This window comes from Cryptomeria japonica, chromosome 11 (assembly GCF_030272615.1).
Source record: "Cryptomeria japonica chromosome 11, Sugi_1.0, whole genome shotgun sequence".
Lineage (NCBI taxonomy): Eukaryota > Viridiplantae > Streptophyta > Pinopsida > Cupressales > Cupressaceae > Cryptomeria > Cryptomeria japonica.
This window is the reverse complement of record NC_081415.1, coordinates 219,313,987-219,335,313: the sequence shown is the minus strand read 5'-3', so window position 1 is coordinate 219,335,313 and position 21,327 is coordinate 219,313,987. Positions and strand designations below refer to the sequence as shown.

Genomic DNA, 21,327 nt, shown 5'->3' with positions numbered 1-21,327 from the left:
CAGATACCACAAATCAAGGCCAAAAAAACGTAAAACTTTCTATCCCTGAAAAAATACAAACAGCTTGAACAGACAAGTCCGTCCTTCGATTTTGTTTTGCTTGGTAAATTTGTAAGTACTATTTAAATTGCCAAGCACTTAAACTTGATGATTTTGAATGCACTGGGAAAGATAATATCTAGCCTAGAATACTGTCCACCTTAGAATGTAAAGAAAATACCACACAATGAAGAGATAACTAAATAAAAGAATAATTCTAAACTCTTCTTTAAACTAAAGGCTATTCAATTTCTAATCATATGCTTCTCCATACATCTATTTCCAATATCTTAATGGACCACCTCAACACTCCCTTTCAGAAAGATATTGAAAATTTATTTACTTCACCTAAAACTATGTAAACTAAAGATTCAAGAATAAGGATACTGAATCCTTGAAGTCCCGATGAAGAGGCATCCACTGGCTGGTGAATCTGACAAAACTCTTGGGTACTCCAAGCATTTCCATACTCCAGCTAAGATCTCCTCTATGCTCCATCAGAGTTGCTCTCTCTCTCAATAGAAACAAACCTAGCTTGTCCAGCATTGTTGTTCTACACATAGTTGAAAAACTCACCAAGTACTCGCAAAACTTGTTAGTACTCGTGAGCCAGTTCGTTAGGTAAGTCACTCGTCCAATACTTAGCCAATTCTTTGTTTGAAAAATTTGCGAGTAAATATAAAAAATCGTGATTTTTCCTTGAAAAATTCATCCAAATTCATATGATTTAGTTTTTCTTTTTTGTAATTATAAAAACATAATTTTCATTGGTGATGATCTTCACTCTCTTTTCTCATTTTCTCAAAAAAAAAAAATTGGGTGGGCACAGCTCTCAAACCCCCACTTTTGACCCAGAGGAAAATGAAATGTTTCCTGCTACTCCTCCTATTTTTGGATTTTTCTCACATCTAACACTTTGTGTAGTTTATTATTGCTGCCCCTCAAACCCATTAGGGTCTCCATTGCCAAACCTCTTGCTAGTTATTGGCATCTTTGTCATATAAAAAATTTGATTACAATAAGGGGATCTGGAAGTGGAGACCAAAATCAAGAACTTAGACAAATAAAATTATCACACTTAAATGTTAATTGATAAAAATAAATATTAGATATTTAACTATCCGTTGGCATTTAGCATTGATCAATGATGAAGTATCATACTATGAAATGTATTTAGTTGTGTAGTATATGTATATGTATGTGTATGTGTGTATGTGTATGTGTATACATGTCTTTGTGTGTGCGTGTGTGTGTGTCCAAACCTACTGTACCTAATGGCTTAAAAAATTTCCCTTATTGGCATACCCGGTTCTCACACCTATACCAGCAACTTAGCATTAAACTCTATCTTCACTTATATATGATGAAAATTAGTGATATGCTCAACAAATTTAGTAATATGTGTTTTTGAAGAATATTTTTAAAAATCTATGTATTTTAAAATGTTCAATAAATTTGTCAAGTTATTGCCATTTTTTTCTCGAATTTTTTGGTGAGTCCCAAGATTTTGACATTTTTGGACCAATTGAATCACTGCCAAGTCTGAGCTTTTTAACCATGATTCTACTTAAAAAACTTATTTGAACAACTTACCTAAACTCTCATTCCATTTCCTTTCTAAGGTATGCTTGTTAGACCCATCTTCCACACTTTCTCACTACAACTCTTATTGTCAAGAAAGATACAAAACAAACTGGCAAAACATAACAAGGTTTTTTTCCATCCTTTATGTTCTTTTTCAAAAGAATTCCATCAGTTGGGTCCTTCCTTCAATGCAATGTAATGGATATGACAAAAAAAGAGAAGACAACATTTCAAACTAGAATTTGGTCATCACATATTTATAGATAAATGTGATCTATTGTATCAAAGATTGTTCATAGTGTTTCTCTTAACAAGGACTCTGTTTTTAAGAGTACTCGAGAAAACATGGCAATTTTCAAAATAAAATATTGCTAAAAAAATTCGATATCAATACAAAGACATAAAAAGTATTAATGTTTATGGACCCCAATTCAAATTAGGATCTACATTGTTGTCATCCAAAACTAGTAGAAAGAAGAAAACAAAAAAAGATACTTTGGATGACAACAATATGGAATCTAATTCAAATTGTTGTTGTATAAAACATTGATGCTTTTCAATTGCATTTCTTAAGTTTTTTTCCAAAGTCTTATTACTAATATTATGGATTGTGACATTTTGAAGTCTTTAAATTAGATCTTATTATTTCAAACCAAATATAGTTTATAAGCATTGAAACAAATAAAGAAAATATAAGGAAAAAGAAAGATGATAACATTTATTATTAACATGTTAATAAATTTACCAATCAAGGTTCAGATTCATCAAATACCAATTCTGAAATTTAATAAAGAGTTTTCAATGTCAAAATCAAATATCTGCACTCTTTAGAAGCTAGACTACTATAACTATAAGGTACAAGTTACACAAGGTACATTCAACTACAAGCAATGATATTAGCCTTAAGAAGAGGAAGCTCAAGCTCCTACATTTTGACACTTCATTAATATCATTTCCTCACCCAATAATGCAAAATCCTATAAGAACATAGAATTCTCCCTCTTATCAACCAAATTGATTTGGGAACAATATTGTTGAGATCAATCACATGATCATCATTAGTATACCCTAACAATACTTAGGTTTGTATTAAAACCTAGATAGACATCAAAGATAAAATTCAATTGTTCAATCCCATTCAAGGGTCGGTAGTTCATAAAAATAATAGAAAGGAGAAAAGATGGAAGGCAATAATGAATGGAGTAAAATTGAATTTTGGTGGGACATCAAAAAGAAACTAGGTATTCTGGGTGCAAGATATGTGCTAAGAGACTCAAAGGGTGATTTTACAAGGAAATTAAAGTTGGTAGTGCAAAATATGGAGATTCATGAGAGTTTTTAAAATCTTTAGGTTTATTCATCCTTGGAGGAGGGTGATGTGTTAGAGGATATGGTGCTAGTAAATTATAATATTCCATTCTAAATGGAAAAGAGGTTAGGGTGGGCATTGGGGCAATGCAAGAGGAGATAAAAGCACTAATGTAAAATTTCCAAACTCTTGAAGATTTTTACTAGGATCTTTGAATGATGATTAAAAATATGGTTGTATCACAACATAAAGGTATGTTACGGATGGCGCACTTTCCAGGAGCAGGAGCAGGAGTTGATGCGGGAATAGGTTCAGGTTTGAATTTGCATGACTCTGGCTCTGGGAGTCCAAGGATTCCCCCGTGACTCGCCCCACAAAATTGATCCCTAATCCTTTGGATGGGGCCTCAAATGATACATGGGATGGTGGTACCATGCAAAATATTGCTAATGGTAAATCTATCATTTCCGACAAACCTAGTGAGCTTGAGGGCCCCAATAATAAGATTCTCTCTACGGAATGCAACAAGAAATGGACCTCTCTTTTTGCAACAAAACTTAAGGGCAAGGCCATTTCGCTAGTACTACATAAAGTGGACCGTATTTCTGGTGCTTGCTCCATCTCTATCCTAGACTGTATTGTGGATTAGAATATGGCTCACATGAACTTAGTCTTGGTTGGAAAATTTGTTGGACCATGCTCGAATATTGAGGCTATTAGATCCTGGGTGGCTAGGAAATGGAAAGGTAAGGGTCAAATTGATGTCATGGCTATGGCTGGTGGCTTCTTCTCCTTTTCATTCGCCTATGAAGAAGACTTTCTATCTATTTTGGCGGGAGGTCCTTGGATGCTAGGCAAAGCCTTGTTGGCCCTTAAAAAGTGGGAATCAGGTTTTAATCCCAAAGACTGGGAATATAATGAAGCCCCTATCTGGGTCAGACTGCCAAGTTTACCCATGGAATTCTGGGGAGAAGAAATATTTGTGGGTATTACAGCTTGTTTTGGTGAGCTAATCTTAGTCGACCCAATGACTGCAGCTAAAAGACGACTGGTTTATGCCAGACTGTGTGTTAATGTCAAACAGTCTACAAACCTACCTTCTGAGGTAGATCTTTTCTCCAAGCTAGGCAAATGGATGCAGAAAGTGGAGTATGAATCCATCCCTTTCACGTGTTTCCATTGTAAAAAGTGGGTCACTGGGCCAAGTAGTGTTCATCTAAGCCAAAGAAGGAATGGACAAAGAGGAATGATTTGTCACTCTTAGAGAAGATGGATGCCCTACCCATAGAACCTAATGACTTGAGCAATGATTTGGTTGGATCTATTCCCTCTATTCCTACCCCAATTGTGGGGGTTGGGATTTTGCCTAGATCTGAGCCAAATGTTCCTGCTACCCTTGACTCGAACCTCTCGCCCCTTGCAGAGAATATTGGGGAATCCCCTATTGTGGATGCCCCCTATGATGATGAGATTTTCTTAAATGCTACTGGATCTGCTAGGATGTTCCCATTCAGCTAGTTGTTGATATGGATAACTCTATTGAATCGAAACCCCAGACCTCCCCCTTGTTGGAATGATCCCTTGAGGACTCCGCTCATTTTATTGAGGTCAAACCCAAAAACAGAAGAAGGACCTCCCCTATTGGCCAAAATACCTTAGTATTAGGGGGGGTCTTAACCAGAAATAGGCAAAAAATGGACTATGGGTCAGATTCAAGGGAGGTGGGGAGACCACCCAATGCAGTTAGCAGAGATAGGCAGAGTCGGGTTGCCATTGCAGACAGAGCCCTGATAACGTTACCAAAAATGGGGATGGGATCCCCCCTCTCATGCTAAATGAAAGTCATCTCGTGGAATATAAGGGGTTTAAATCACCCCCACAAGCATAACCTGCTATCCAATTTGGTCAAAGATCATAAACTAGATATTTGCCTTGTCCAAGAAACTAAAATGCCTAGTAGCAAAGTGGAAAAAATTAAATTGGCGATTTTTGGAGATTGTGGTGTTCACTGTGTGGATGCAGATGGTGCTTCAGGCAGTATTGCCACCCTTTGGAATCCGAGACTGCTAAGTGGTAAGGTGGTTCTCTCTTCTCCTAATCACATTGCTACTAGATATTTAAATCTTAAAGATGGATCCTCCTAGATTATTTCCAACATCTATGCTCCTAATGGGAGATCTGCTAGGAAATCCCTCTGGTCTTCCATCTGCCATGCTAGGTCGCTCTTCCATAATGAGAAATGGGTCCTTCTTGGCAATTTCAACACCCCACTCTCAAGTTTGGAGAAATCTGGGGGTATTCCTATCTCTATTGATAGTAGAAAAGACTTGGCTGACATGATCAGCTCTTTGAGCCTTTTGGATCTAGATCTTATTGGTGCTAAGTTCACCTAGTCTAAGAGACGCAGTAGGGAGGATCTCATTCAGGTTAAGTTTGATAGGGGACTTGTCTCCCCTGATTGGATTCAGATTGCTTCCTACAGACTCAATGCCTTGGCCCATGTTGGATCAAACCACTTCCCTATTTGCCTTTCGGTGACTTTGTTGTCTGGCAGAAAGGCGTACCCCTTTAGATTTGAGAAAATATGGTTGATGGCCCCTAACATCCAAGATAAAATTATGGAATGGTGGAATATTGATATCGAGGGCACGACCATGTTTCATACAGCCAAGAAGCTATCTAATGTCAAATCTAATATTCAACATTGGAACAAATCCTCTTTTGGCAATATCTTCAAAGCTAAAGATAAGCTCAAACTGGATCTTGAGGAGGTTCAAAAACATACTCAAGTTTTTGGGTTTGATAAAGATGTCTTGAATAAAGAAATTGAAATTTTGACTAAATTGCATGACATTATTTCCAAAGAAGAGGAATTTTGGAAGCAGAGATCTAGAGCTTTATGGCTTAAAAGTGGTGACAAAAACACTAAGTTCTTTCATATGACGACTCTTAAACATAGGGCTGCTAATAGAATAAACAAAATTCAGATTGTCCAGAGATGGTTTGTTAAGCATGAAGAGATTTGCCAGGAAGCCATCAATTTTTTCTCTAATCTCCTTTCAGTGGATGATCCTCTTGACCCTCTAGCTCAAAATGAAATCTTGCAGGAGGTTCCCACCATTATCTCTCAGGATATGAACTTGGAGTTTACCAGAATTCCCTCTCCTGCTGAAGTTCGCAATGCGGTCTTCTCTTTTGAAGGTAAAAAGGTCTCTGGTCTTGATGGCTTCCCTTTTTTTTTATTTCAGTATTTTTGGTAGATTATTTTCTCTGATGTGGTCGCTGTGGCTCAAGAATTTTTTGGATCCCGCTATCTCCTAAAGGAGCTAAACACCACCTTCCTTGTCCTCATCCCCAAGAAATCTGATGCCTTCTCTTTTCAGGATTTTAGACCTATAAGTCTTTGCAATTCTTTATATAAAATCTTCACCAAGATTCTGGTGCTCAGACTTAAGACTTTCATCCCTTCTTTAATTTCTAAGCATCAAAATGGGTTTGTTCTTGGAAGGCAGATCCTGGATTCTGTTATTGTGGTGCATGAGAACATCCACTCCCTATCTATCAATAAAAAACTTGACTTTTTTCTGAAATTGGACCTATTGAAAGCTTTTGATAGAGTCAACTGGAGTTTTCTCCTACCTTTGGTTTCTTCTCCATGTCAAGGCGAATTAGACAAGGGCATCCTCTATCTCCTTTCCTTTTCATTTTGATGAGTGAAGCTCTTAGTCAAATTATTCAGAGGGAAGTTAGAAAACGCAATATTATGGGATTACGACCCTCCTCTTAGGCCTCCTCATGGTCTCACCAACAATTTGTAGATGATACTTTATTGATGGGGGAAGGCTTGGTTAAAGAAGCTAAGAATTTAAAAAAGACTCTGGATATCTATGAACAAGGTTCCGGGCAAAAAATTAGCCTGGCTAAAAGCTCCATTTTTTTCTTGAACACCCCTGAGCACAGGAAAAGAAGATTGCCTCGATTATTGGTTGTAAAGTTGGAATTTTGCCCAACTCTTATTTAGGTCTCCCCCTTTGCCATGGTCCGACCCCAAACTCCTTCTGGGTGAACCTTACTGATAAATTCCAAAATAAGTTGGCTGTGTGGAAAGGTGCTTTGTTAAGCCAAGCTGGTAAACTCCAGCTGCTCAAAGCTTCGCTTCAAAGCCTCCTAGTTTATGCTATGAATTTATTCAAAATCCTAGCCAAAATTGCTGATGAACTGGAAAGAATACAAGAACAAAAAATTGTGGACTGGGACTGAATCTAAGAATATATTACATCTTGTGGCTTGGAATTGGGTTTTCCTTCCAAAATTCATGGGGGGACTAGACATCCGAAATCTAAGAGATTTCAATAAAGCCCTGATGGCCAAGTAGTTGTGGAGATGTCTTAAAGAGATTGATGAATGGATTGACATATTTAAATATAAATACCACATTCTGGATATCCAAAACACTCTGAAATCTTATGATCTTCCCAACGCTGTTTTTGATTTATGGAGCAACTTCTTTGGCTCCTCCAAAGTTATTTTGCATGGTTATAGATGGGTGTTGGGGAATGGTACCAAAATCAAGTTTTGGGATGACTGGTGATGGCCCCCTATCGGATTTTTTTTGGGCTTCTCCCTTCAAAGAATTATGTCTCAGAAAAATTGGCGTCTGGGTGGTTGATTATTTTAGAGATGGAGACTGGTTGGACCTCAATTCTAGGGATAATGCTTTGATTCCTATGCAACCTTAGTTGAATTGTATACACATCCCCTGCTCTCATGTGGAGGATGAAGTGTTTTGGAATTTCTCCTCTTCTGGGAAGTTCAAGGTTGCTGATGCTTATAAGTTCATCTCCAAAAGCTTCCCCCCCCCCCTTCTGGGCAGGTATCTGGAATAAGCACTTAATTCAGAAAATTAACATATTTTTCTGGCTGTTTATGCAAGGTAAGATCTCTACCATTGACAATCTTTGCAAAAGAGGTATTCCTCTTACTAATAGATGTTTTCTTTGCAAAGAGGTGGAGGAAAATGCTGGCCGTCTGCTGCTTCACTACTCTTTTGTCAGAGATATTTGGAACCACTTCCTTAACATTTGGAACACTAATTGGGTCTTCCCTGAATCTATTCAAAGAATGTGGTTTGAATGGAAGTGCCCCTTTGACAATCAGGCTTTGGGAGTACTCTGTAATTTATCTCTTCCTCATATTGCCTAGGGAATTTGGAAAGAAAGAAACAATAAAGCCTTAAGAGATTTGGAAACTCTTGCGCTTGTTGTGGCTACTAAAATTCACATTTCTACCAAGGAGAATTTCCTGCACTCCCTCCCTAGCAGAAAGAATGACCATCCCCTCCCTACTCTCCAGGAGGAATGAGATACTATCAATCAGTGACAAATTGATTGGAATATTGCCATTCCAGTTCACAAAACCAAGCAGTGCAGACAAAATGTTATTTGGCATCCCCCCCTATGGGATGGATCAAAATCAATGTGGATGGGGCAGCTAAAGGGAATCTTGGGTCGGCCAAGTGCGGGGGAGTGGCTAAGAATCATTCAAGTCTATTGGTTTCTATGGTGGCGCTCCCTCTGGGCACCCAGTCTAACCACTTTGTGGAGGCTAGTGCTGCCCACAATTTGTTACACATGGCTAAAAGAGAAGGCTTTAGAAAAGTTTGGCTGGAGTCTAACTCACTAAACACTGTCAATTGTTTGAATGGGCGCACGGATCCTAGCTGAATGATTGCTAATCTGATCAAGGATTGCCAGGATATAATAAATGAGTTGGAAGAATTCAAAATTTTGCACGTATACCAGGAAGGCAACAAAGCGGCAGATCTTCTGGCCAATCTGGCGGTGGGCTACGTGGCAACTAAATGGTGGAGTAGTAGGGATTCATTCCCAAAAAACTTGTGCAATTTGGCTCGTGATGATTATGCCCCTTGCATTAATCAATGATCTTTAATCATGATTTGATAGAGTTGATGGGGAAATGGCTCCTTTTTGCTTTCACTAACCGAAGATCTAGAAACTTCCCTTGTGCTTGGATTTTTTGTCTTATTGTGTGGCCCATTTCCTGCGACTATTCGAAGACTTCTCTGGTGTGGCCCATTTCCTGCTGTTTGGTGACCCAAAGCATAATGGGTGGGGACAAGAACAGGCAAGAACCGTCTACTTGTGAGAAATGGAAGAAAAACAAGGGTGTGTGGTAGGAAATAGTTGATGGGGGAATTGTCCCCTTCTTGGATAGAATTCATGACCCTTCTCCTCTACTCACAGAGTCCTTTGTCAATGGGTGGAAGAAAGGGATCTTGAGGGCTTATGGAGCCGAGTATCAGCTTGATGAAACCCTGGTGGTGATGGTCATTGGTCTGGTGACGAATGGCAGAAGGTTCTATAGAGACAGGAAAACTAGGGAGGAGGACTTGATGAATTTCTTTGACAAAGACAAGGAGCGCTCAAGAGTTAACAAGATGGTTGATTGTGGCTACAACAGGAAAGATCTTATGGCTCCCTAGGCAGACATGGACGAGTTCATCATGAGGTATATTACGCTCAATGGTAGATATGCTAGTATCTTTTCCTATCATTTTACCATTTTGAATCATTTTAGACATGGTAAAATCATTTATGTTCCTTTCTATCTGGCCTCCTCTTTAGAAAATTGTCTTGAAAAACATATGGACAATCCAAACAATCCTATTCTTCATGAAGGGCTTATTGTACTCATCATGGATTATGCTAAGACCCTTGAAGTTGTGCCCTCTCTAACTGAGAAAGGCCAACATACTAATATTCAGGATGTCTCTAACTCAGAAATGGATTTGGAGGATAGTGGGGGTGCCATTCCTTTTGATGACCTTGATTATAAGCCTGTGGAAGAAGGGGAGATGATGTTCACCCCTGGGACATTTAGCAGTAAGAATCCTCCCAGATGGGTGGCCAAAAAATATAAATCTACCAGTAAACTGATTTCTAAAGTCGAGCCCCTTTCTAAAAAGAAGAAGCTTGCAGCTAAGGAGTATGATCCAAAGAATTTGGATCGAGAAATTAAACTGGACATTCCAATCAATGTCCTGAAGGAAAAGTAGGGGACCATGGCTAAAGAAGAGAACAGTGAGACACAAAGGACTAGTAATCTAATGAACCTAGTGATGGAAGCTACCAGAAGCTAGAAGAGTTGCTGGAAGTGGGTGGAGAGAGAAATTGATACCCTCAAAGTGGGGGTTAAGGAGATTATTGATATCTTCACTGCCTCCCTTGAGCCCAGCAAATCTGAGAAACTCATGACTATGACCCAGAAGCTCTCCCAGGACGTCGAGGTGATGAAATGCAACCACGAACAAAGAATTGAAAAGGTGGAACAATCTATGACGGAGATAAAGAAAAACCTCAAGAACCTGGTTGACATAAGCAAATAAGCCATGAACAATAGTATAGAGGGGCTCAAAAAGATCAATGTCATGGTTGCGGAATACAGATCCTTTCACAGTGAACCTGAGAAAGATCTTGGAGGTGAAGACATGGCTGCTGGAGACAACAAAACCACTGGCCCTAGTTCCAGAACCAAAAGAAGGAGCAACAATAAGGGTACCTCCAGATTCATTATGGAGGAACTAGAGGAAATCAACAAGATTTCCATCTAGAAGAACAAGGAGCTGGTGCACTCTCTTAATTGAGTGTTTTTCTTTTGTTTTGTCTTGATGTCTGAGGCTCTTTTGCTTTCATGATTGATTTGGGGTGCTCTCCTATTTTGTTGTTGGTTTATGTTTGTTTGGCTGATGGCCGGCTTTTGTAAAACGTTTGGTTTTGGGTCCATGTAAAACTCATTTATCTTTATCAAAAACATAAAGGTATGTTGGAAAATGGATATCCATTAATATCCAATATCCATTATTAATGGATATCCAATTTGATTTGGTATTACCAAACCAAATTCAAGTTTTGACCGACCTTTACAAAAAGTTAAAGCAGATTTTGGCGTGTTTGGCAAAGTTTAAAACGTGGTTTTTTCCCCATTGCCACTTTTTGGCCCCTCATGATCCTACACATACCCACAAGGAAGAAAAGTAGCATAAGGTCCATTCGAGTAGTGATGACCTTAGAGGGATCAGGAGGTTGAGTGACAACTATCATTCCATGCTCCTAGGCTTGATGGACAAGCTCAAGATGCTTGTACGATTCCATAGGGTGCTTTATGATGCAAATAGCGTATTTGGGAAGATCTTAAGAGAATCCTAATCATATATTAAATTAAGTATAGTGGTGTTTAGGATTATTTCAAATTCATCATGGAATTACATTTGCTCATCTATTATGATAATGATTAAAATTTTCTTTGAAACAATGATAAAATATATGTTTATTTATCTATTGAAACTAACCTGGTTCTAGGATCTCAATCAAGGCATTAATCTAGGCCTCATTTGAAGAATTCTAGGGCATATTAAGTCCTAATAGGGGAAATTACATCTCCTGACGGTGGTTGTCCACATCCTCTACCTCTAAAGTTTCCCCTTCCTCTAAAGTCAACCTTCACAATATTACCTTCTTATAGCTCTTCACTTGTAGTAGGTTCTAAGGAAACCTCTTTCCCTTTGCTTTGATATCTTCCATCCCTTTTACTCATTATTTTGTTTTTCCAATTTAGTTCCTCCATAGTCTTCAAGTAGTAGGAACTTTCACCAATGCAAGTTCATCTTGAAGTTGAAATTTGAGTCCATTGACATACCAGGCTATCGCTTGTCCTTCACTCTCTTGAATATCCACTCAAATTTGAAGTCTCACAAACAATTCACTATAAGTCTACATTTATTGACCCATTTGTTTTAAATTCTGAAATTTTTTAAACAATTTTTGTTGGTGATTAGAAGGCAAAAATTAGGCTTTCAGATATTTCAGCATCTTAGGCCAAAGTCAAATTTTTTCTTTTCATTGTTTTCTTCTCAATCTCTGCACATTTTTCCACCATAGGGGTGCACACGACTTCAACTCGGGAGTAGAGATATTTACTCTTTTTGGATCATCTTCATCTATGTCTTCCATCTCAAAGGACTTCTCCAATTCTTGGACTTGATCTTAAAATGTGTCTAGATTGAGCTCACCTTTAAAATTAGAACTATCAACTTTTATCTTAGAACTCTATTTTGTCAATGCCTCAATAAGCTTCTCTATAGGATCTAATATCCTAGTAATATTCACCAAGTTCTTAGGTTCCTCTTCAAACTCATCCAATTTTAATCTTACCTCAAGTGTCTCTACTCTTTGAAGCAAGTCATGAGTGTTCCTTCAAGGGCTTGCATTCCTCCTTCCCTTTCACCCCCAATTCACATGAACTCCCCTCCAAGTTGTTGTAGATTACTCTGATACCAAACCTAATGCAAATAAAGGCCTTTGTCTTGCACTTTAGCTCTAAAAAAATTCTAAAGAATAAAAAGAAAAACAAGAAACTAGTTTAACAGAGTTCAAAAATTTACTTATATTAACCATCTCTTTAGTTATGCAATACAAAATCAATACAAATCCAAAAAATTGTGTGAAAACAAAACTTCTTGAACTCTTTTCCTAAATTTCACCTTTAAAGCTAAAAACTCATATAAATGTAGCATTGTTAATTGTAAGATCCATAAAATTTACACCTTATGTTTGTGCTCTTACTTTAGCATTTCCTATTTTCATTCCCCCTAGGTCCATTTTGGTTTATTTTATTCCAACCTTGATGTCACCCATTGACAACATTATGTAGGCCCCATCTCGAAGGTTGTCCTCTCCCCATTTCCCTTTTGCTGGTCTTATTTTTGGAGGACCAGGGTGCCCCAAAACACCTCAATCCCCCCTTGAATAGGCCCTAATTTGAAATGGGGCAGACCCTTTCTCTCTCTGATGGCATTTGGTCCCCATGGCTACACTTGATTGTTGGAGGTTGGCCTAATCGATAATTTACCTAGGTAACCCTAAATAAAGACATCATATCAATTCATTTTTTGACATCACTCATATACCCCATCATATGTGCATCTGTGAAGCATTCATCATCATACATTTTCAGAGATTCTAGGTTACATTTCATCCTTCAAGTATTATGGAGCAAAGTTACATCAGTCTTCATGCAAGCATGCGTGCTTGATTAGATTTTTCCATGTTCATGTGTTTGTCATGCTATTACATTCAACATTTGTGATTAGATTCAAAGAGAATTGCATCATCATCAATTGTGAATATGAGGTATATCTCCTTACTGTTTACTTAAGTATTTATATTATTCAATTCAAGGTTAATTCTTAAATCGAGGTTTGTTCTAAGGCAAAACCCCATCCACAACCCCATTTCCTTTCTTTTTGTGTGTAGGGAATAGGCTCGGGAGCTATACTCAAGCATTCTGATAGAGTTGACGATGATGAATAGGTTCATCTTTTGACAGAGAAAAATTTAGGGGACCAAGGCGAGTTTGTACTACGTGGTCTCGAAAAATCAAGCCAAACTTTTGGGAACAAATTCTAAAAATCTCATTTTGCCCAGATCTTAGTTTGTGGCTCCATGAGATATTTGTAGTGGTCTATTTGCAATAGTTTTCTTCAATCATTCCTTGTTTTACCCTAATTTCATAATTATCATCCAATCTTCAACTAGAAAGAGGGGGAAAATATATAACCAATGAATCTAATCAAAATTTCAGCTCTTTCCATATTTGGATTGTGGCTAAATGTATTAGGTTCACCCCTCTTTCAATGCAGTGGTCTCCAATTTGGTGGTCTCATTATCTTAATTGGTGAAACCCTAGTTTTTCCACCATTACATTTTGGTGAACTTGACTTCTTTCATGCTTATTTTTGATTTGTTATCTTAGGTCTGATTTGTATGCACTTTAGCATTCAAATTTGCACTCATAGATCATATTTACACAATTGAATTACATAAATTTAGAGGTTAATTTCATAAAAACCCTAATTTATTTTCCTAAAATTGACTTGTGGGTTGCATAATTGTTCAATTGTGTTTTCGGATCTAGTTCATTCTTACATTGCATCTTCTAATTTACATGAAACAATAAAAAAAAATCTTTCATGCATTGTTATGTGTGCTTAGATTAGTCCCTTTCTGCTTTGTTTCATTACATTAGCTTCTTTCATTTCAAGTTTCTTTTTTCTTAAATTAGAAAAATGTCAAAGTTCTTTTTACAAGACTTTACTACCTCTGACAAGCCATTTAGTACCTATGACTTTGATTGTTATGCTACACATTATGACATGCTAATGCAAGAGAATAATATCAATAATCTCCCTTACAAAGATACTTTGGTGCAAAAGGATGCTCTCAAGCTACATGGATTTAAGATATATGAAAATCCGCTTTATGAACCTTTCAGGGATTCCACTCCCAAAGTTTCTCTCTCTAAAGAGGACATATTGATGCGAGAAGATATTTTTAATAGTTCTCTCAATGGTCTCCCTCTTTGGGATGAACCATTGGAGAATGATGTTGATTATTAACTTAATATGTCCCTCCCCCATGAGAGTACCTTGGTGATAGAGAATGATATTATGGTACAAGAGGGTGATGTGATTGACAATTCCCTTAATAACACCTCACCTTCTATTCATTTCAATAACCTTCCCCCTAGAGATGAAGCATCAATGAGATATGATTGTCTGTTTCCTAAGGTTTGCCATGACGATACTTTACAGCAAGAGGATAATACCATTTTCCATCATTATAATGTTTCCAATGCCCTCTTTCCTAAAGATGAAGAACCTAACCAAGATCAAATCAATGTTATTCATGTTGCTGAGAAGCCTAAGGTTGTTGTCCACCTTTATCAAGATGTCTCCCAACCTCACCAAAAACCAAAAAATGTTGTAAGGGATGGAGTGAACCATCAACCTGATTATCATGCAGTACCTTACACATATAATAATGAAGTGTTTACTTTAGGAGTTGGCAAGAACATACAAATTGAAACACAACATACTTTGTTAGTTCCTACAATCCTCTCTCCAATTCGGACAAATGCACCATCTCCTACTAAAGATGTTCCCAAAGAAGAACTCTGAAAGGATGATTGGAGGTCATTAGATTTCACACCTCCTTTTTGTAGAAAATCTAAGATGCTTGAATTTGATACTCAAAATTTGTATCATAACACATGTCTAGATATTGATTGGGCCTATTTAAATTTAAATCCAATTCCACCTAATAGCAAACCCTCTTCTAATCCTACACATGATACAATGGACAAGTTTTAGAATGTATGCAAGAAAGTCTTGGAAGCCATGAAAAATCATATAAATAATTATGAATTAAGAATGATAAAAATAAACAAACCATAACACATACTCATGGAATACACAAACTCCTAATAACAAACCTAACTACGAGAATAATACAATATTCGTAACAGAAACATTTTAGAAGGAAATTGGTCAGTTCTTTAAAAAAAGCAAAATAAAAGGTAAACAATTTTGAATGGCCAAGAACAATTAAAAAGATGATAACGATGCTATTGTTTCCAATGATGAATAGTTTATTTTAGAACTGTAATATAGTTTGTTCCTCATAATTATGATATACTAACGTTTTGTCTTCTTCTCCAAATAGTGTGGCAATGTATTGTTGATTTTACATTCCGACTTCTATATTTTCAGATTCTCACTTTGCAATTAACTGTGGCGGCTCGCAAACGACTTCCCAGCAAGGAATTGATTACGAACGTGACAACGAAACACTTGATCCCGCCTCATTTTATGTGAGTGATACACTAAAGTGGGGAGTTTCTAATACTGGACAATTTCAGGGCACTCCCCCCCACAATTTTACAGAATCTAGTCCATCTCAATTTACAAATACACTAGATGCAGAACTCTACCAAATGGCACGCTTATCTCCTAGTTCCCTAAGGTACTATGGTTTAGGGCTTGAAAATGGACCGTATACAGTAAAACTGCACTTTGCTGAAATAGACATTCGAGATACAGAGAGCTGGATGAGTATTGGAAGACGCGTTTTTGATGTTTCTGTGCAGGTATGTGTAACCCACTTTTCTAATGGTCTGGTTTCTATTTCTGCTTGAAAAATGTGAATGTATTTCCACTTTTTGTATGGGTAGAAGGTGGAAAAAATTCATTTTTGAAACAATTTGATATGTAAATGACTGATAAATGCATGAAATATGTTATGTTTCAGTTTTTGTGGAGGTGTTATTTTATTATTTCAATTAAAATAGAATCCTCACCACTTGTCTCCAACTAGACCCACAACTTTTTACATGTAACAATTTAATAGATTTGTATTCTTGATATTTAATATTTTAGAAAAACATTTATTTTACAATAATTAGTGTGACAATCGTAATGCATGCTAGCCCATTTGGATTCTTTGTTTTCTCATTGGGTAAATACTATTCTGCATAGTGCATGGCACCTCAGTTCTGCAAATTTATGCCCCATGGTGATGTAGGGGAATAAAGTATTGACGAATTTCAACATCCAAAAGGAGGCAGGAGGTTCATTTATACCAGTTGAACGGTCTTTCGGGACAAATGTGACTGAAAATTTCCTGGAGATACATTTTTTCTGGACTGGGAAGGGAACATGCTGTATTACAAAACCAGGAACCTACGGACCTTTAATATCAGCCATTAGTGTTACGTCTGGTAAAGAAAATGGCAGGACTTTTATCCTACTTTATTTAATCTAAAGAATATATAAACCTCAGATATTTCTGTTGGGGACGAGGACTATTGCATAAAAACAAGCATTGTTTTACTAGAAAGCATTCTTTAGCAGTTATATGCAAATTCATTCACGTAATTTACAACATTAAATGCATTGGAAATCCTTCACATCTTTACTGCTGAATATTTTATTGTGTAGATTTCACTCCTACCGTTACAGATCGTCCACCTTCCAACTTCCCTCGGAAGAAACTCAAGAGTCGATTAGCGATTGGAATTATTTTAGGTGGAATAGCTGCTGTTTTGACATGTTTTGTTTTTATCATTTTGTGGCGGAGGAGAGTCAGAAAGTCTTTAGAAGCGCGTAGTCAGGAACAAGAAGGTGAAATTTAAAGATTGTAGTTTTGTCTTTCTCTTAATTTGGCTGACTTTAATTTGGAGATATTTGGTAATGGTGTTGATACCCATCACAACTTGTTTCTTTATCAGCACTTAGAGGAATCCAGGCAAAACTGAACATTTTCAGCTACACTGACATGAAAAATGCAACAAGCGATTTTCATGAAGAAAATAAGTTGGGCCAGGGAGGATATGGTAAAGTTCATAAGGTATGTTAATATGTATTCCAGTATTTGCATTCATTTGTTTTAGCTTTGTGTACAGAAATAAATTCTATAGAGCGGTAGCACACATGACATTTTCCATACTTTATATTTTCTAGTATATTTTTCTTAGGTCTCGTGCCAATTACAAATCATTCTCTATCCTTGAACTTCCCCTTAAAATTTATCTAATTTTTCCTCTGCTCAACTATGGCATTATAACAGGGCATTCTTCCAGATGGTAAATTAGTAGCAGTGAAGCAGCTATCATCTGAATCTAAGCAAGGAAAGTGCGAGTTTATAAATGAGGTAATTGCAATATCTGCAGTGCAACACAGGAACCTTGTTGAATTGCATGGATGCTGTGTAGAAGGAGAACATCGCATTTTAGTCTACGAATGTCTGGAAAACAACAGCCTTGCACAAGCTTTATTTGGTAAAAATATATGAATTTGTAAAATTGTTATTTTGTACTCATTCACAACAGAGCAACAAACATACGAGTTTCATGTATGCAGGTAATAAAAAACCTGAAGTCCACCTGGACTGGCCTACTCGGCACAAAATCTGCATAGGAATTGCACGTGGGCTTGCTTATCTTCATGAGGAGTCCAGTGTTCGAATAGTGCATCGAGACATCAAAGCCAGTAACATCCTGTTGGATAACTCTCTGAACCCTAAAATTGCTGATTTTGGGTTAGCTAAGCTATTTGATGAAACCAAAACTCATATCAGTACCAGAGTTGCTGGCACGATGTAAGATCACCTTGAGTATTAAATTTCAATATTCTGAAACCTATCAGAGACAAACTTTCCTTACACTAGTAAAAACAATATAATATTCTGATGTTGTAAGATCCTATGTGAACAAGATATTCTCCCTGGTTACAAACTTGTTCATCTGTTTACAAATGTCTTATATTCTTCTTTTCATGTAAGAATGCAATTTTATTTTGTGGGACTGATTAATAAAACTTCTGTAAATGTTGAAGCTTTTAAAAAACAGTTGGAAGTTGCCCTGCTTACTTTGGCATGATCTGATTGGAAGTGTTTGTGTTTGAAGAGGATATCTGGCTCCGGAGTATGCATTGCGAGGTCACCTCACAGAAAAGGCTGATGTTTTCAGCTTTGGGGTTGTTGCTTTAGAAGTGGTGAGCGGTAGGAGTAATACAGAGACAACCTTGCCACGAGAGAGTGTCTATCTTCTGGAATGGGTGTGTACTAGTCTAGTAAAGTTTCTTCAATTATGCAGAGTTTTAATTTTAGTTTAGCTTAACCATTAGTAATGGCCACCATCTACTGGTCAAATCACAGGCTTGGCAACTGCATGAGAAAGAGAGACTGCTGGAATTGATGGATCCGCAACTAAGACCAACATACATAGAAGAAGAAGTCCTCAGAGTTATTGGAGTAGCCCTTCTTTGCACACAAGCTTCGCCTGCGATGCGCCCGTCAATGTCTCGAGTGGTAGCAATGCTGACTAGTGATGTGGAGGAAATTCCTGTTGCTTCTCAGCCTGGTTACATTACAGATTGGCAGTACAACAACCATTTGGCTTCTCAAGATTCTGGAAGCACATCAATTGCACTAACACCACAGCGGAGAAGTACAGAAATCTTGCTGCCCGTTGCATTGTTCTCACCTGAAAATGAGGATATAACCCCATCAATGATTCCCTAGACTTTAGGAGATGAACCCGAGAAACAATATGGAGACCATTAAATGTAGCAGTACCCGTATTCATAGACTCATGCAATATCTATAATTGACCTTCACCGTATCCTATATGATGTGTAAGGGCAGGTCCCCATGTTACAAAGTTTATTTTTGTTCATAGCACCTGTCCAATATTTCAGGAGCAATTTATTTATCTGTCGGCTTCGTGGATATTTAATTTTGTTACTTATATTTTAAGCTATTATCTTAAATTCTATTTTTGATGAAATCATTAATAATAAATTTTGGAGTAAATTTAGAAAACAAAATTGGAGACATATAAAACCAAGGAAATGAAATTTATTAAGTCACATATCATTTTTTAAAATAATGTTTATTTCTAGCTCCTTTTTTTCCAAAGCTTAAGGCAGGTCCCCATGCAGCTACTAAGCTTATTTTTGCTAGCAGCCACTGCTCAATATTTTTAGGAGTAATTTATATAGCTAGTGGCCCCATGGATATTTAATTTTATTGCTTATCTTTGAAGCAATTACCTTAATTTTTAGTTTTAGATGAAAAAATGTATGTAATAATTCTGGAGTAAATTTAGGAGAAAATATTGGAGGCAAATAAAAAAGAGGGAAAGAAATTTGTGGAACCACATATGATTTTTCTCAATAAGCGGTTGTTGCTTATTTTTAGCCTCCCCTTTTTTTCAAAGCTTATTTTTAATTTCTAAGGGCAGGTCCCCATGTGGCTGCTTAGCTCAATTTTTTTAGCATTAATTTGTGGAGCTGGTGGCTCCATGAATGTAAAATTTTGCTGCTTGTAAAATAAGCAGTCATCTTAAATTGCATTATTAAAAGAAATATTTAATTCTAATTGGTCACATAAATTGTGGAGAAAAAATTGGAAACAAAGCAAAAGAGGGAAACTGTTTTGGAGAGCCACATGTCAATCTTCTCAATAAGCAGTTGCTGCTTATTTCGAGCCCCCCCTTTTTTTCAAAGCTTATTTTTAAGTTTTAAGCAGCTGCTGCTCCACTTAAATAGGACAAGATTCCAATTTATCCTTTCTTCTTAATTAAAAATTTGCAAGGGACCACTCTGGTCGTTTAATTTTAAGCAGAAATTGCACTTAAGCAGTCGCATGGGGACATAGGGTAAGCAGTAGCTGCTCCACTAAAATAGGGATAAAAAAATGGACCTTAAAACAAAAAAGAGAGAAAACAATAAACAGAAAAACTACAGCATAAAGAGCCAAAACAACAATCTTGAAATTTGGGGATAAGGATACAATCGTTGGTTTTTATGTTTGATATTTTATTGAATTAAATAATATGCATTAGATTACGATATATATTTATTTATAAATAGAGTTAGAAGAGAGTTTTGAAAAGAATTCAAAATGTTACAATAAGTAAGAAAGCCATACAAACAAGGATAAAAAAATGGACCTTAAAACAAGAAAGGCAGAAATCAACAAATAGAAAAACTACAGTATAGAGACAGCCAAAACAACAATCAAGATAGCTTGAATCTGAACCTATCCAAAATCTACTGAAAACACTTTATGTCAATAAATTCTATGTAATAGATTATTGATGAATGTTTTGGATGATTTTTCTTCATAAAAATCATATAAATTTCAGATTTGCTTTCTGCATCATGTGCACATAGTGAAAACATTTTATTTCATGATTTTGTAGAATCTTAATGTCCACAAATGACCGTGGAAAATGAAACTGCAAAACAAATATGTAACTTATAAAAATAATAGAAGAGTCTAGTGCATCTCCACTATATATACAAATACGAAAACAAAGTTATACAGATTCTTGTGCTTGTTATTGAATGCATCTACATCTATGTATTTCCATTTGTGCTCATACATGCAGGTATAAGTATTTGCATGGTTAACCTTAACATTCACGTCATTCAAGATTAGTATGGTGGCAGTTACACATAATTATGCAAAACCAGCATTCCTTTCAAATTTTCAACAATTGTTCATCCATCAAACTTTACAACAGCCAACTTGATCTTGATATTTATGACAAAATATGTACTTTGATTGTGAAGATTGTGACTTTGCACGTAGAAAAGATCGAGTGCTGCCAGGTCGCATTTTGAAAATCAACAAAATTCTTTAGGACAAAATTCTCTAGTTAACAAAGCTTTGTCACAATGCACTCAACCCATTGTCAAAGCTCCCTCTCTCTCTCAGCAAGCATTATTGTTAGCACTCCAAGCTTTCATTGCAAATCCATCAAACATTTCAAGAGAAGAAATCCAAGTCTGTTGGTAACACCATCTCACTATGTACAGTAGTCTTTGAATCTCTCATTTATCTATTTTGTCCAATCCAATCTTATTGTTCGTGGACGTAGAAATACAGAGTTTAATTAAGGCAAGCCTTTAAACAATCGCCCAACATTTTAACTCCATCCTTCGATGTGCAGATTCGAAGCATCCAGACATCTGG

At 36.7% G+C, this 21,327-nt stretch overlaps 1 protein-coding gene across 2 annotated transcripts in view; it reads left to right on the top strand.

The window, feature by feature from the left end:
- LOC131053398 (probable LRR receptor-like serine/threonine-protein kinase At1g56140) overlaps positions 1 to 19,115 on the top strand; it is a 105,160-nt gene extending 86,045 nt beyond the window's left edge. The window contains exons 3-10 of one of the 2 annotated variants that reach the window (XM_059213807.1): positions 15,558 to 15,934; positions 16,369 to 16,564; positions 16,785 to 16,967; positions 17,075 to 17,193; positions 17,413 to 17,623; positions 17,706 to 17,943; positions 18,251 to 18,401; positions 18,502 to 19,115. In XM_059213807.1, coding sequence (XP_059069790.1) covers positions 15,558 to 15,934; positions 16,369 to 16,564; positions 16,785 to 16,967; positions 17,075 to 17,193; positions 17,413 to 17,623; positions 17,706 to 17,943; positions 18,251 to 18,401; positions 18,502 to 18,867 — 1,841 coding nt within the window. In that variant the 3' untranslated portion in view covers positions 18,868 to 19,115. The remainder of the gene's footprint in view (positions 1 to 15,557; positions 15,935 to 16,368; positions 16,565 to 16,784; positions 16,968 to 17,074; positions 17,194 to 17,412; positions 17,624 to 17,705; positions 17,944 to 18,250; positions 18,402 to 18,501) is intronic. The other variant, XM_059213808.1, reaches the window with a different exon arrangement.
- Positions 19,116 to 21,327: the final 2,212 nt, after the last annotated feature.